Here is a 16,439-nt window from a genome sequence, read left to right as displayed (position 1 = left end):
GCAGTGGAAGTAAGATATACAGAAAGAAAAGCAAAAAGCCCTGAGGCAGAAGGCGGATAAAGAGAAACAGGTTAATTTAAGCTAAAAGACCTAGCCAGAAATGAGCCTAAGCTAGCTGAGCATTCCAAACTAGTAAGTCTCCGTGTCATTATTTGGGAGCTGGCTGGCAGGAGAGAAAAATACTTGCTACACAAAGGTTTTGAGCTGCAGTGATAACCTCACTTGAAAACCACTCTGTTTCTCCCTGTTCTTTTCAACCCGGGAGCACCCAAAGCTGTGAGCATGGGGATTCCTTGTCTTTCTGTAGCTTCTTCAGTGCTCCTCTGAAAATTTGTGGTATGCCATAGAAACAGGCAAAATGAGAGTTCTAACTTTAGTGACAGCAATTTCTAGACTGAAGGAATGACCTTTAGTGTGGTGTTTTGAATGAGAGCACATGGTCCCTGTTGGTGGTACTGTTTGGGAACCTTTAGGATGTGGAGCCTTTATGGAGGAAGTAGGGCACTGGAGGTGAGCTTGGGGCATTTCCAGTCTCATCTTGCTTTTGGTTCACTCTGCTTTCTGGGTGTGATTGAAAACGCTCTCTCAGCTACTCTGGCATCCTCAGCTGCCATATACCTCTGCTGGCATTATGGATTCTCCTTTAGTTTTTTTTTAGTGTGTGTGTGTGTGTGTGTGTGTGTGTGTGTGTGTGTGTGTGTGTGTGTGTGTGTGATTTAAAAACAGAGTCATAAATGGCAGAATTTGTTTATTATACAGCAAAAGTACAAGACCACAATACAGTCAAAAGGGACTAAGGGAGACATGTAGAGCATTTTGTTGTCAAAATAGGAGAGCATGTCTATAGACTCAATTAGGGTCAATATTATGGACTAGAGGAGTGAAGGGCTTCCAGGTATCATCACGAGGATGGAGTTGGCTGCAGCAGGTCTACTCACATGGGTTCTGGATGACAATCAGAAGATATTCCTTATCTAGGGAGAAACATGAATGAAGTTAATTCATATCTAATCCATGAACATTTCAGCTAGCCTGCCTTCTTCCAAACACCTCATGGACATTGGGTAGACAATGGCTGCACATCAGAATTACAATGGCACACTGGAGAAGTTGGAAGCACACAGACTTGGCACAGCATTTATAATTTCATTTGTCCATTGTCCCCAGCATGACTAATTATGATAAATATTCTACAGCAGCAGATAAAACTTTATCTACTTATCTGATGAGATCATGTGCTATATGCTAGGTTTGTGGCCATAACACAATTATTCAGAAACACAGTGACCATAATTCCTTCAAGGAAGTGACTCTGTGGCCATGTCTTCCAGCAGACCAGCTGGTCACACTGACCTCACAGGGAGGCAACACACAACTAGCCTTGGATATACTTCCTACTTTATTTCCAGGATGGGTCACTTCTGCCACTATTCAGAGTCCCTGTGCCATTCTGCCATTTCTGCCCCTGTTTTTAAATAACACACACATAAAGCACTCGCTCTCTTCTATGCGTGTGTGCGTGCATGTACACACACATACACCACACACACACACACACACACACACACACACACACACACGCACACTTGAAAAATGAAAACTAAAAGAGAGTCCATAATGAGAGTGGAGACATAGCAGCTGAGTGGACCAGAGCAGCTGAGGGAACGTTTTCAACCACACCCAGAAAGCAGGGTGAACCAAAAGCAACCTGAGACTGGAAATCCTCCAAACCCATCTCCAGTGATGTCCTAGTCCTTGTCCTAGTCCCTGTACTAGTTATTTTGATAACTAGTAAGTGAAAATGGGAAAATTCAGCTTGTTTAAAGGTCAGATTATTTGCTAATGTCATACAATGTTTGAATTTGGCTTTTCAGAATGAAACATATTTGTTTTTGTGATCAAAGAGCTTTATGCCTTACATTACATATTGACATCTATCTATCCGTCTTTGAAACAAGGTTTTAAACAAGTAAGGTAGAACAGCATTTTAAGTATGAAATGACATGTTCAGTTACCTGGGGCTACCATGATTTCATGTTTCTTCGATCTGATCCTGAGGAAAGTCAGGTCGTTCTGGGGGTCAATGTCCCGGACCGTGCTCTTAGCCTTCATGGTCAGCTGGTGGAGAAGGCCGGCATATTGAACTGTTGTGGAGTTGTCCAGGGTTGTTCGGATTGGAATGCCTGTGAGGAGATTTAATTTGGAGTTATTTTTACCCTGATTATAAGAGAGATATGTGCACTGTAAAAACTGCTGGAAATCACTCATCCTTGTAATGGCAGAAAAACTGACGGTGGATATCACTAGCTGGCATCAATTTTAGCTTATGGTTTGTTTTTATCATCTTTTTGTGTCTATATAGAGTTTTAAATGGAGTTGAGTTAAGTGGTGTTGACAAATTTGACTGTGACTTTCTCATTATTTAAGTCAGAACACACAAGCTTCCCTTGCTAATAATGTCATTGCCATTACTGTTCATCTCTGCATGCTTTTATTGTATGGATATGTTGTGATAGGATCAATATATTGTTTGGACATTTGGTATTTTACATATTTAATAGTAAATTTTGGTGAATATTTTTGTGCATAAATCATCTGGAAGCTGTTAATTGATCATTTTAATCCTAATCATGTATATATATATATATATTATTTAATCCCAATTGCACATATATGTATATATATATGCATTATCAAGGCATCCCACTTATGAAATATGTGGTCTATAATGTGGCATTTGTCCACTTCTCTGAAACATAAGCCACAAAGGGACAGCACTGCCTAATTTCTAACTCTTCCCATAGTGTTTTGAAAACAAATTTTATGTTAGAAAAATATGGTAGCAAGGAGACTGACTTTTCTGGGTGGGTGTCCCTGTTTTGTGCTTATTTTCTGTTTAAACATTATTAAATTTGGCCTCTTATTCACTCTGTTGCTGTATTATGTGAGATTAGAACAGATTAAATCTACTGATTTAATTAAAAAATCCTAGCCAGACAAATATGCAAGTCTGAGTTAATACCGTTCAAAGCTGTCAAGCCCTGGCTGGGCCACCCAGCACCCAGTGTGTATTATGCAGCAGTCACCAAGTTAGATGCTTCACACACATTGTATCTAATCGTGTTGATTATGTTGAGATTATGATTATGTTGAGAACTGTCAGACAAGAAAAAACTCTAGGGATTTCATTTTGAAGTGTGCCTTCACTTCAGGGGGACACATAGCAAGAGTCTGTCTGGGATCGTTATCAAATTCCTTAAGCATCTGAATTAAGGCCAGTCAACAAAAGTCCAAAGCAGCTCTTAGGTTTTCCTTCAGAAATCATGGCTCCAGAAACTAATACCAAAGATGAGCATTTTTCAAAGACAAAGGATTACTATCTTAGAATTTTATCAAGGCTTCACGACACTGTGGGAGACTGTCAGTTTTGACTTTGAAGCAGACTAGACTTTCTTTGCGATAACATCATCTCCAGAACAGTAACAAAGGGCTGCCCAGCTTTCACAGCGTGACCTGTTCTGTAGAGAAAACCATTCATTTCTCTAATATTATTTCTTGTCCACTTTCTCCCCAAGGGAAGTCTGTTGTCTTTCATAGCCAAGAAGTCACAAAGCATGGACCTGCAGGCAGTGGGAAGTTAGTAGTATGCCAGGTACCCAGCTTCCAGAGAGACGTTTGGACAGACAGTTTTGTTTCATATCTTAAACACCGACAACCACTGAAGCCTGAATTGCTTAGTGTCAGGATAAGAAATAGAACCAGAATAAATTCCTCAAAGCACAGATGACAAGACCATGAAGCAGAGGCTTGGACTGTTGAGGCTATCTGTTCGTAATCCAGGTCAGTAAACAAAAGAGGCCACCTTTCTGAAGAACACATGCACACCTAGCAGACAATCTGGAGGTCAGGGCTGGGGATTTAGCTCAGTGGCAAAGTGCTTGCCCAACAAGTGCAAGGCCCTGGGTTTGGTCGCCAATCTTCCAGACTGACCAACCAACCAACCAAACGACCAAAAAACAAACAAACAAAACAAAACAACCAGTTATTTAATGTATTTAATGAGCTCTTGCTTTGTACCAGTTAAATTAATTTATTAAAACTATTTTTAAGCTGATCTGGTAGTGCATGCCTTTAATCCCAGCACTCAGGAATGCAGAGGCAGGCGGATCTCTGTTTGAGGCCAGCCTGGTCTACAGAATGAGTTCCAGGACAGCTAGCGATACACAAAGAAACCCTGTCTCAAAAACAAACAAACAAACAAACAAACAAACAAACAAACAAACGAATTTTTAGGCTGGGTGTGGTGGTGAATGCTTTTAACCCCAGTTCTTTAGAAACCCAGACAGGAAGATGGTTGTGAGTTTTAGGCCAGCTCTTTTATAAAAACAGGTCCAAAAGTAAGTAATTTCAGTACGTGGCATCAAGTTCACTCACTTGCTTTGGTGTGTGTGTGTGTGTGTGTGTGTGTGTGTGTGTGTGTGTGTTGTGGAGGTCAAAGGACAACCATGGGTGTCAGGTGTCATGTTCAGGGATGCTGTACATCCCCTGTGGGGCAGAGTATTTCATTGGCCTGGAGCTTACCAGTTAGGGCATATCAGCTGGCCAACAAACCCAGCAAGCCTCCTGTCTATACCTCTCTGGCGCTGGGATTATAAACGAGAACCACCACACCCACTGGGAATCAAACTCAGGTCTTTGTGCTTTCAAGGAGCGCACTTTACTGACTGAGCCGTCTCTCCAGCCTCACTCGCCTCCTTTCTGAGAAACAATCATCCGTCCTAGTTGCTGTGGGACGGTCTGTATGTCAAATTGCTCTGATTGGTCAATAAATAAAACACTGATTGGCCAGTGGCCAGGCAGGAAGTAGGTGGGACAAGGAGAGAGGAGAATTCTGGGAAGCGGAAGGCTGAGGCGGAGAGACACTGCAGCCGCCGCCATGACCAGCAGCATGTGAAGATGCCGGTAAGCCACCAGCCATGTGGCAAGGTATAGATGTATGGAAATGGATTAATTTAAGCTATAAGAACAGTTAGCAAGAAGCCTGCCACGGCCATACAGTTTGTAAGCAATATAAGTCTCTGTGTTTACTTGGTCGGGTCTGAGCGGCTGTGGGACTGGCGGGTGACAAAGACTTGTCCTGACTGTGGGCAAGGTAGGAAAACTCTAGCTACAAATGGCGCCCAACGAGAGGGCAAGAGTTTCCACCTAAAACCTGAGAAAAGATTCTAAAACGGAGCTAAAAACAGCTTCCTAATTGTCTCTCTCAAATGAGAAGCAGCTGCCGGTTTGAGTTACTGGCGGGTTCCTGGTGTGTGCGCTCGATCTGCAGTATGGCGGGAATGAGCCTCTGCAAGTGGCACATTAAGCTGCGTGGTGGATTTAGCCTTTGCTAGTACAAAACAAAAAAAGAGGTTTCTGGGCTACACGCTGCTTGGATAAAAGCATAGACCCACGATGGCTCCCAGAGCTGGCGGAAAACGTACCACCGCCATGTTGGGAAGCTGAAGTGGGTGGAGCCAGCAGCCACAGCACCGTTTCAGGCTTAAAAGGCTGCAGTTTAAAGCAATAGGCTCAAGGTAATATAAAAAATAAGCCACATAAAGATGGCTACCACACAGAGAATCTGGATTATGTTCTCTTTGATATTTGTAACTGAAGAAAAACATTTGATTACAAAAGCTGTTGAGTTATGCCAAAATGTATATTTTAAAGGTACCTTGACTTCAAAATGTGGATGTAAGGATATGTTGCTTTGGAAAGGAGGCTCTGCTTTTGTTTCTACAGAAAGCCAGTGGCTATGGATTTGTTCCAGATTAAGATACATCAGGTTTGACCAGCCAAGACCACCTGAAAGGTCTCCGATGACACCATGGCCCAGATGATCCAACATCCAGAATCATTTCAAGGCAACTGGCTCAGACGATACGGTCTCACGGACTACTCCATGATCCTAAAATTTTCTTTGTGTCCCCATAAGATACAGCGCCCCCCTCCAGCAGGAAGTAGTTAAGAGAAGCTACGCCCAAATTCCCAAATATACCAAGCTGACTTTGGAGATGTGTAAAAGTTAAAACCTTCCTTTTAAAAAAAAGAAAGGGGAAGTGCTGTGGGACGGTCTGTATGTCAAATTGCTCTGATTGGTCAATAAATAAAACACTGGTTGGCCAGTGGCCAGGCAGGAAGTAGGTGGGACAAGGAGAGAGGAGAATTCTGGGAAGCGGAAGGCTGAGGCGGAGAGACACTGCAGCCGCCGCCATGACCAGCAGCATGTGAAGATGCCGGTAAGCCACCAGCCATGTGGCAAGGTATAGATGTATGGAAATGGATTAATTTAAGCTATAAGAACAGTTAGCAAGAAGCCTGCCACGGCCATACAGTTTGTAAGCAATATAAGTCTCTGTGTTTACTTGGTCGGGTCTGAGCGGCTGTGGGACTGGCGGGTGACAAAGACTTGTCCTGACTGTGGGCAAGGTAGGAAAACTCTAGCTACACCTAGTTTTTTACATATCCATCCAGGAATACACTAAAAGTGATTGAAAATCATTTTGAATTATCACTTATGTGATCGCTACAATCTGTGCCTAATCCTTCTTCTCTCCGTTCCCCTTCTTTCCTTCCATTCCTCCCTTTCTCTCCCTTCCCTCCCTCCCTCCCTCCCTTTCTCTCCCTTTCCTCCCTCCCTCCCTCCCTCCCTCCCTCTCTTCTTTCTTCCTCTCCCCACCTTTTTTTTTTTTTTTTTTTGGTTTTTCGAGACAGGGTTTCTCTGTGTAGCTTTGCGCCTTTCCTGGAACTCACTTGGTAGCCCAGGCTGGCCTCAAACTCACAAAGATCCACCTGCCTCTGCCTCCCGAGTGCTGGGATTAAAGGCGTGCACCACCACCGCCCAGTTCCCCTTTTTTCTGTGGTGCTGGGGATCAGAACTCACAGCCTCATGTTTGCAAGGTAAGCTCTCAACCAGTTGGGCTGTACCCCTTGCCTCACCCTCTGTCATTCTTCCATACTTAAGTGTATACACGTACCTGACTGTGTAAACAAAGAGGAAATACTGACGACTGCTTTGTATTCTAGTTTTTCATATAATGATAAGTGGTTCCCCACCTTTCTTCAAGAATATGTGTTTGTGTGTACAGTCTCTATTTTAATAGTGCCCTAATATTTTCATTTAATACCTTTAGGAAATTGTTTGGTAGAACATACAGGGCTACACTGTTTAACAGGCAGTGGAATGTCTGCTTCGTAATACATGGAACTTACATGACCTCCTGACAGGCATTTAGGCTGTGCTCAGTCTGCAACTTCTAGCAACAAGGCTACATAACCTGTCATTGCACATTCATTTGTTTGGGTAGGCGACATTTCCAAAACAGAGCTCCCTGAACAAAACATATGAACATTTTAGAATTTGATATTGTTGAATTTATGGCACCACTCTAGGATATGACTGCCTGTGATCCCGAGAAGCTGGGAGTCATTATTTCAGTTTGCCACTGCAACTGTGCCTTTGTGCTTTGGTGGGCAGATTGTATTTCAGTAGCAAAGGAACCAACGGGCTGAATGACTGATAAAACCTAATGATATTCAAATGATGAATTGTTGGACGCCTCAAGAATATTTAAAGTCAAAAGCCGATAGAAACCAGGCTTATACATAAAAGACTATATGACAGCTTTGAGTACTTGGGAGGTGGATATTTACATATTGGTGTTACAATGATGGTTCTTATAAATGGGAAACTAAAATGAATAAAGAAGTCACTGTCATCTGTCATTGAAACCTAGACCACTCAGAAACAACAATGGAGTCTTCTTTTTTTGTCTTAAATAGGAAGCCTGTGTCTTGGAAACAAAGCAAAGGCTCAGTACACAACCTGTCATGTGATGCCATCTAAATGGATAAACACAGTAGACCTACTTAATTAACTACAAGGCAAGCTGACAATGATGTTAACACGTTGTCTATGAGGCTTGTCGACCATAGTCACCATCAGAGAACAAGAGGATGGCAATAGTGTCCTGGGAACCTGCTTTTAGTACTAAATTGCCCAGGACGTCTGAAGGCTGTGAAACTGAACTGTAATAAGAGACGCCTCCAGCAACATTTGAGAAGGCTATTAAGACTGTTTTGTTACACTGAGGTCACACAACTTATACCACACACCATTAGTAAACAGCCCTGACACACTCGGGTCATTGAACACCTCACCACAAAAATAAGCTGGGGAACGGGTTAATTTGATGTCAGGTAGAAATCAAGTTTTCAGAACCCTTGAAAAGTACCCTGATTCTTGACATAATATTATTCTAGTGGCAGTTAGGGAAAGCTAATGGTATTAAAAATAACATTTTTGTTGCTTTCATCAAGAAATTGAGAGGAATTTTCACTGAGAAGTACAGGAAAGCAAACTTTACTTCTAATGTCACTACTTGGGAAGAATCACTCCAACATTTGAACTTTTCCTTCCTCACTCTTTTTATGTTTGTTTTATTTATTTTTGTTGTTATTTTTGTTTCTTTGAGATGGGGCACCCTGAAGCTTAGGCTGGCCTCAAGCTAGCTGAGGATGGCCTTGAACTCCTGCTTCACCACCCCAGTTCTGGGATTCTAGGTATGTTCCACCAAGCTGTATTTATCCAATAGAACCCAAGGCTTTATGCATGCTAGGCAGGCACCCCACCACTTGAGCCACACCCCAGCTCCCCATGTTTACTTGGAGTGTATGTATGCACCTGGCTTCATAAACTATCCAAAAAATGCATCCTGTTGCTTCATTCCCTGCTTTTGTTCCTGGATCCAAATCTTTTCTCCATCACTCTTTGATGTGGTGTTCTTCAGACATCTGATGCACCTCACCAGCAGTGGGTGCTTTAGATTAAGGCATTCTAAGGAAACTCATTAGAGGCATTGGCCTGGGTGTCACAGGACTATGCCTGTATTGGGTTGAAAGGTTCTCCCAAATTTAAGTCCACCCTAAACTTCAGAAGACAGCCTTGTTTGGAAAGAGGTTCTCTGTAGAAGCAATCAGTTCAAATGAAGCCATACTGGGTTAGAGTGGGCCTTCTTAGATATAGACTAGGGTAATGTGTCTGTAAGCCAAGCAACACTGATGATTGATTACCACTAGAAATGCACAAGAGGTCAGGAAGCCTCCAGCCACAGATTCCTCAGAAAGACCATGGCCCAGTGAGGCTTCAATTTCAACCTTCCAAGTAGAGACATAATACATTTTTGCTGAGTTTTGTGTGTGTGTGTGTGTGTGTGTGTGTGTGTGTGTGTGTGTGTGTGTGTACATGGGTGTATTGCAGGTCAGATGCTGACATTGGGAGTCTTTCTCATCAGTTTTACTTTAATTTTACTGAAATAGTGTCTCTCATAGAACTTGGAACTTAACTGGTTCATTAGGCTCCCTGGCCAGGGAGCCCTAGGGATACCCTGTCTTTTCTTCCCCAAATGCTTGTATTCCAGGAGCACAGATGTTGCACCTACCTTTTCACATGGGTGCTGGGGATCTGAACTCAGGTCCTCAGGCTTGTGCAGCCAACACCTAACCGACAGATCTCTCTCCCCAGCTCCCGTTTTTACTGTTCAAAGCCAACAAAGGTGTGTGTGGTATTTGCTGTCACAGCCAAAGGAAACTCACAAGGCCCCCCTGTGACGTCACACAGGTAGCTCCTGTAAGTTAGGGTGGGGGATTCTGTAGCAGATACTAGGAAGCAGAGTCCGTTTAACCAGGGCCACACCAAGAGTTGACCACTTCCTGGAAATACACAGCCCAGCTTTTGACTTCTTGTACAGATAATCCTAACTCCTTCTTCCTCATTCCTCAGGCTCAATGAATTTATTGTAGTGCCCATCACTACATGCATTTAGCAGAATTTTTTTTTTTTTATTTTCTAAAACAAGCCAAATGTTTCCTCTGCAAATCTCAAGCAAGTAAATCAAAGTTCTCAGAAATTCTTTAATTAGAATCCTATTAACTGTTGGCAACTAAACCGGGCACTCGATGGTCCTCTCCTCTAACTGCCGCAGCCATCAGGACTTGGGTTATTTTCCATCCTTGATGACAAGGAGACAGAGTGCAGAATTTCATCAATCTCTTAGCTGGTGGTTGCACAATAACTATTTACTGGTGGATTGCACCAGAACACTGAGCTGGGGACCAGCCAAGTCTACGACCGTACCCACTGTGAATTATTACAAGCGGCTACTCTTATTTCAAAGAATTCTCTGGGAATGTTGGTACCTTTTACTCTTAACAAATTCCCGACTTAGCAGAGGGATAAGCAGGGACCTTTGAGAGGCAGAACATGGAGCAATGAGCCAGGGAACATGCTATGCAGAGTCTTCTTATAGGGGGCGGATACCTGTGTGCACACCTGTACCTGCACACATGCATATGTGGAAGTCAGAGGACAAGTTGTTGGAGTCAGTTATCTCTTTCCACCAGGTGGTTGCTGGGGATAGAACTCAGGTCTTCAGGCTTGTCTGCAAGCACACTTTGCTCACTGAGCCACTGTGTAGGCTCACTATGCAGATTCTCGATGGATGGTTCAGAGACAGTGAGTCCCAGGCGAGTACCCACATCTCATAGTTGGGAATGAATCATTCCTTCCTGCCTGTTATTTACAGGACTATTCCAGAAATGCTATGAAATGAATTCTTGTGTTGGAGGGGTCCCAGGGAGACTTGGAGGGGGCAGTGGGGGAGATGACTAAGATATATTGTATATACATATGAAAGATATCTGCATGAAATGTTCAAACAACAAATTAAAATTGTCATTAAAAGGAATAAAAACGAATTGTAAACTTTTTTTTTACCTAATATGATAGCAGAAAATTTTAATTTTAAATGAAGATTGATGCTCTGTACTGTAGCCTTTATAACATTAGGCCAAAATCAAACTTCCAATAACATAATTTTCCCTCCTTTCAACAAGAGAGTTTTGCTGGCCCTCCTGAAATGATGTGAATTGCCAGAGTTTCTGAAGAAGACACCGTGTAGTATTTCTTAGGGATACATAGGCATTGTAGACAGTGTGTCTTAGATGAGTGATTGGTATACAGTAGGTATTCTATAGTTGTCTGATGACTAACTGCTAGGGTTGGGACAGACAAAATATGTTTTTTAAGTTCGGAATCTAAGGTAAGTGTCTTCACTCTTAACATAATAAATGGGTCTCCAGTGAACCTCTGTGTTGGGCCCAGTCAGCCTATGGCAAGAGTTACCTTCTGCGTTGACCACCATGGTTCCAATGACCCCTTTGTGGCTCTGGATTCTCTTGAGGGTTTCCTCCACCTCTGTCTGCAAGAGATTAGGGTCACCATTAGCCAGAAGGGTCTCTGTGGTGACATCAACTCTACAGAGAGCATCTAGGAAGATACCTAGTCCCCTATTTCTTTGACTGAGGGCTGGATGCTATATGCTCAGCTATTTAAGAGGTAAGTTTGAAACTGTTAGATCTCACATAGAAACTGTGTAAGAAGCCTTCACTTGCAGAGAACTTAGACAGATTTCCAGGCTTCAGCCCCAGTGGAGACAGAGATCCTCATAAGGGCTCCCTAGAAGCTTAAGTATCTTCTTTTGCTAGAGAAATAGTGCTTGTTTTGTTTGTTTGTTTTTATATTGGCCAGAAATCTACCATAGGTCATTGATTAGTAGCTCCCATTTCTGTACTTAGGAAATTTCTTTTGTGTGTCATAGTCCTTTAATATTTATCAATCAACACTATATCCTCCGAGTGTCCAAAAGCTGCCCTTAGTGAGACATCTTAGTTTCATCTGTCACCTCCATTGGGGATTCATTCTGGTGATTCAGTTTACAAAAGGCATTCTATGCAAGCAGCATATTGCAGGATTCTGGGGTCTCCTGACCGCAGTGGCTTGTGTCTTGATTTAAGCTGACTGTTCAGCTGTGAATGACTGGGACCCCATGGCTGCGTATTATGTTCACCTGTATGAGCTGACTGTGCATAAACCTCTGTGCCCCCTGTGCTGTCCTTTTTTTCAAACAGCACATTGAAAATCTTTACATTTCTTTTTAAAATATATTTCATTATTTTATGTATATGAATGTTGTCTGCATGTATGTCTGTGCACCATGTGCATGCCTCGTGCCAGTGGAGGCCAGAAGAGGGCATCAGATCACTTAGACCTAAAGTTACAGACAGTTGTGAGCTAACATGCTGTGCTGGGGATTGAACCTGGGTCCTCTGAACGAGTAGTTAGTGCTCTTAACCACTGAGCCATTTCTCTAGCCTCATAAAATACAATTTTTGAGGTTGAGGTTTTTCCTTCAAGACAGGGTTTCACACTATGTAGCTTAGGTTGGTCTTGAACTTACAGCAATCTTCCTGCTGGGATTGCAGACAGGCACTTCCATGCCCTATTTGGCCTGACAGTCATTTGATGAGAATGTATTCTGTTATTTTCTTTCCCAGAATCTCACAAGTGAACATTAGGTTATTTCAGTCAGAGACCAGTTTTCTTTTGCACCCAAGGTATATGTGAGTGAGCACTTACATGTCTTCCCCATCACCAGAGCAAGTATGAATTTGAGGAAATGCCATGCTAGATTCATGGCTTTCCCCACTATGGATACTATTAACATTTAATTAGCATGTTCTTTAAATTATACCATGGCCCAAAGCTTAAAGAAATGCATCTGCAGAGGAGACTATTCATTGCTACACAGGTTAAAAACTGGCTCCCTGTCACAAACCGAAACAACAGTAAAAAGAAGGAAGAAAGCATATATTTATATTTCACTACCATGAAAGTCCTGAGCCAGAGGTGTTCTCTGAAAGTGAAAATGAGACACTACTAATGACAGTCATATCAAGGACCTGATAGTGCCAGGGACTTGTTTTGTCCCATACACAGCCTTGGACCAAAAAAAACCAACAAACAAAAACCCCTCAGAATGGAAAAAAAGAAAAGGAGACGTTTTTCATGGGATGAAACTTGGCATTTCTTGATCTCCTTCTGTCTGCTCTGGAAGATCCAAAAACCACCACAGTTCTGACCTTCTTAGGAGAGTGTCTACAGCTCTCCAAAGCCACCGAGCACCTCTCTCTCCTCCATTGCTTCTCTCCACTCCTTGCTCCTCCCTGCTGTTCCCTCTCCTCCAGGGTGCTTCTCTCCTGACTTCCAGAGGCCCCAGTGCAACCTCCGGAGAGTCCCTAAGCCCATCTCCTTCCCTCCTTTCCTCTCCCCTTCCCTTCTCTCCCTTTGCTTCCTCTCCCCTTCCTTCCTTCCTTCCTCCCTCCCTCCCTCCCTCCCTCCCTCCCCCTCCCTCCCTCCCTCCCTCCCTCCCTCCCTTCCTTCCTTCTTTCCTTCCTTCCTTTCCTCTTCCTCCTTTTTCTTCTCCTCCTCCTGATCCTCCTCCTCCCCCTCCTCTCCCTCCCCTTCTCCTCATCCTTCTTCTTCCCCCTCCTTTTTTCTCTCCTTTTCTCCCCTTCTTCCTCTCTCCATTCCTCCTCCCTCCCTCTCGATTTTCCTTTCTTCCCTCTTTGTCTCTTGCTCCCCTCCTTTCACATTCTCTTGCTCTCCCGGTCCAGTTTTCTCTCAGCCTGAGACCTTTCTCCTCCATCTCCATTGTTCTTTGCAAACTTTCCTGGCTCCCAGATTCATCTCAGCACCTCCCCACTCTCAAAAGCGCCCCTTCCAGCTGTCATCCCGTAAATAATGAGACCCTCCCAGGACAGCTGTGCCCATGTCCACGGTGCCTTCCCCTCAGCCCTTCCGACATGGACCCAGACAGATTTACCATCCTGCCGGTGGGACAGCTCCACTCTCAAGCCTGAGCTGCAGTTTCTGTGGTTGTCAACAACGCTTCCCCGTTGCTAGGAAACCAGGCAGGAAGTGGCTTCCAGAAAGCTGTGGGGCTGCGCCTGCGCAACCGTCAGGCTGTATCTGAACCTAGGTTTTTCTCCCTGCCTCTGGCAGGCTGCCTCCTAGTCTTGTGAAAGGTTCTAGAAGGCAGGCAGAAGGCGTTCCTTCCCGATGTAGCTCAAGGCAATGAGGTCCTGGTGGGAAGGGAACTCCTGTGTCTTGCTTGAGTCCGATGTCTCCCCCTTTCCATGTTTTCTGGAGATGTGGCGACCACTTGTCCCTGGAACCAGGCAAGTGCAGCCAGCCATTCTACTGCCCCGAGGTGAGATATATGATACCCACGTGGATGCATTATAATACCCACGTGAGATGCAGTACTATCTACATGAGAAACCATAGTACACTATGGCTGTGATAGCATCCAGGAAGGGTGCTCATATCAAAACCAACTGATTTCACTTATCACTGAGTATTTGGTACTGAAGCTGAGGCGATCTAGAATGGGTTGTAGGATGGTCTAGTGTCATTTCTGTAGTTGTGACAAAACACCGTGACAAAGAACAACTAGGAGAAAGGGTTCAGTTTAGCTCACATTTCCAGGTTGCAAACATCATTGTGGAGAAATCAAGGCAGGAGCTTGAAGCAGCTAGTTAGATCCACACTCAACAGAGAAAGAAAGACGAGGAGAGGAAGAAGGAGGAGGAGGAAGAGGAGGAGGAGGAGGAGGAGGAGGAGGAGGAGGAGGAGAGAGAGAGAGAGAGAGAGAGAGAGAGAGAGAGAGAGAGAGAGAGAGAGAGAGAGAGAGAGAGAGAGAGAGAGAGATGCCTAAGCTTGGTTCGTTTTTCCGCTCGTCCTTATGCAATTCAGTTCTCAGCTTAGGGAATGGTGCCTCTATGTTTAGGCTGGGTCTTCCCACATCAATTAACATAAGATAATCCCCATAGACATTTCCACAAACCAACCTATCTAGATAATCCCTCAGGGAGACTCTCTTCCCCAGTGATGATTCTACATTGTGTCTTGTTTACAATTAAAACTAACAATCACATAGTAGAAGAGTGGATCTGAGGTGTATGTGTGTGTACATTGTCTTAAGTGATTGACCGTATTGTTTTGCAGGAATAAAATTGTGGGTCTTTGCAGCACCTCTGGTTAAATAGCATAAAGTCTCAACTCTTTGCTGCCCTGCTTCCTCGTGTTTTTTCTGATTGAGGAGATTTCCACTTGAATTTACACATAGCGATTTGTTTTTCTTATAAAACTCTGGCTATGCACCGAGTCTGTTATGTCAATCAACCCTAATGAAGGAAGGGGCTGCATAAGCATGGGGGTGAGTTCCCTCATTTCTGGAGTCAGGGTGTCAAACTTGTTCAGGAGCTGACAGCTGTGATTAGAGGCAAGCAGGATTCCAGCATGAAAGGCCCTGGCAGCAGAGCCCAGCAACACAGGAAGAAATGAGAAGTGGCCAAACTGACTTCCACCAGCAGTCAAGTTTGACTCTGTGCATAGGAAATCAATGAGGAGAATATGAGCCATTTTCTCCTCATCGACTTTTCACTCTAATTATTCCTTGGAGGTAGTTTGGTTTAATTTTTATGCCTTTTCTTTGGGGGTAGGAGTATAATGAATATCCAAGGTTGTGCTGTATAAAATGCCTTGGAGGAATCTGACGTGCTCTCTGCCCCATCCTAGGTACTGGGCATCCTTCTACCCTCTCTGCTGCCTCCCATCTCTGCCCCTTTCTCTTAACTGACAGTGAGTTCTAAATAACCTTCAACTCCAGTGGAAGTGTGTTAGTGACTAAAACTTGCAAGCACTCGGAAAAACAAAAGTGCAGGCATATTTTATCCTTCCTCGTGCTTAAGTGTCAAAATGAGAGGCTTTTTTTTTTTTTTTTCTGAGCATGAGGGGCCTCTCTTGTTCTTGGCTGTCTCCTGTTTCTGGTTAGCCTGATGGGATAGGGGTAATGTCATGCCCTTGAATTTCCCCTTGGAATTTTCTCTACCATTCAATGTAGCTTTGGCACTCAGTTTGCAGTCACTGAGTTGGGCTGCACTCTCTCTATCTTCTGTTCATTTTCCTCATGAGATTTTTGCATCATTTGTCAACTTAACAGAATTTATAGTGCTCTACTGCTTGGCATCTTAAGCTTTATCCAGTTACAACCTCCTTTTCCTTGACAAGTTTTTATTTATTTATTTATTTATTTATTTATTTATTATTTATTTATTTATTTATTTATTTATTTATTTATTTATTATCTATTTTATGTGTATGGGTACTTTGCCTGCATGTATGTCTGTACACTATGTGTGTGCCTAGTGACCACAGAGGCCAGAAGAGGATGACAGATCTTCTGGAACCTGGGTTACAGACAGTTGAGAACTGCCATTTGGGTGCTGGGACTTGAACCCAGGACCTCTGCAAGAGCAACCAGTCCTCTTAACCTCTGAGCCATCGATCTAACCCTCCCCGACAATATACTCTGTGGCCTTGTGTATATAAAAGTAGGTATAGTAATCAAACTTTTATTGATCAATCATAGAGAAATTTATTTGAATACAATTCTTTGGTCTACAGATAATCTTACCATTCATTGAAAGAGGAAAAC

At 43.4% G+C, this 16,439-nt stretch overlaps 1 protein-coding gene across 1 annotated transcript; it reads right to left on the bottom strand.

Moving 5' to 3' along the window:
* Positions 1-731: 731 nt before the first annotated feature.
* On the bottom strand, positions 732-13,879 carry Dynlrb2 (dynein light chain roadblock-type 2). The gene is made up of 4 exons (XM_006986334.4): positions 13,764-13,879; positions 11,225-11,300; positions 2,016-2,183; positions 732-974 (listed from the first exon to the last, which is right to left on the bottom strand). The coding sequence occupies exons 1-4, from the start codon at positions 13,764-13,766 to the stop codon at positions 931-933; spliced, it is 291 nt and encodes a 96-aa protein (XP_006986396.1). The 5' UTR covers positions 13,767-13,879; the 3' UTR covers positions 732-930.
* Positions 13,880-16,439: the final 2,560 nt, after the last annotated feature.

This window comes from Peromyscus maniculatus, chromosome 5 (genome assembly GCF_049852395.1).
Source record: "Peromyscus maniculatus bairdii isolate BWxNUB_F1_BW_parent chromosome 5, HU_Pman_BW_mat_3.1, whole genome shotgun sequence".
NCBI classification, from domain to species: Eukaryota; Metazoa; Chordata; class Mammalia; order Rodentia; family Cricetidae; genus Peromyscus; species Peromyscus maniculatus.
Note: the sequence above shows the minus strand (reverse complement) of the source record. Positions and strands in the feature narration are given on the sequence as shown.

Excerpts from the sequence above, each read along its gene's own strand:
- Dynlrb2 (XM_006986334.4), bottom strand. Across the intron at positions 2,184-11,224 it reads CATGGTGGTCAACGCAGAAG|GCATTCCAATCCGAACAACC; the intron begins GTAACTCTTGCC and ends ATCTCCTCACAG. Across the intron at positions 975-2,015 it reads TGAAATCATGGTAGCCCCAG|ATAAGGAATATCTTCTGATT; the intron begins GTAACTGAACAT and ends GTTTCTCCCTAG.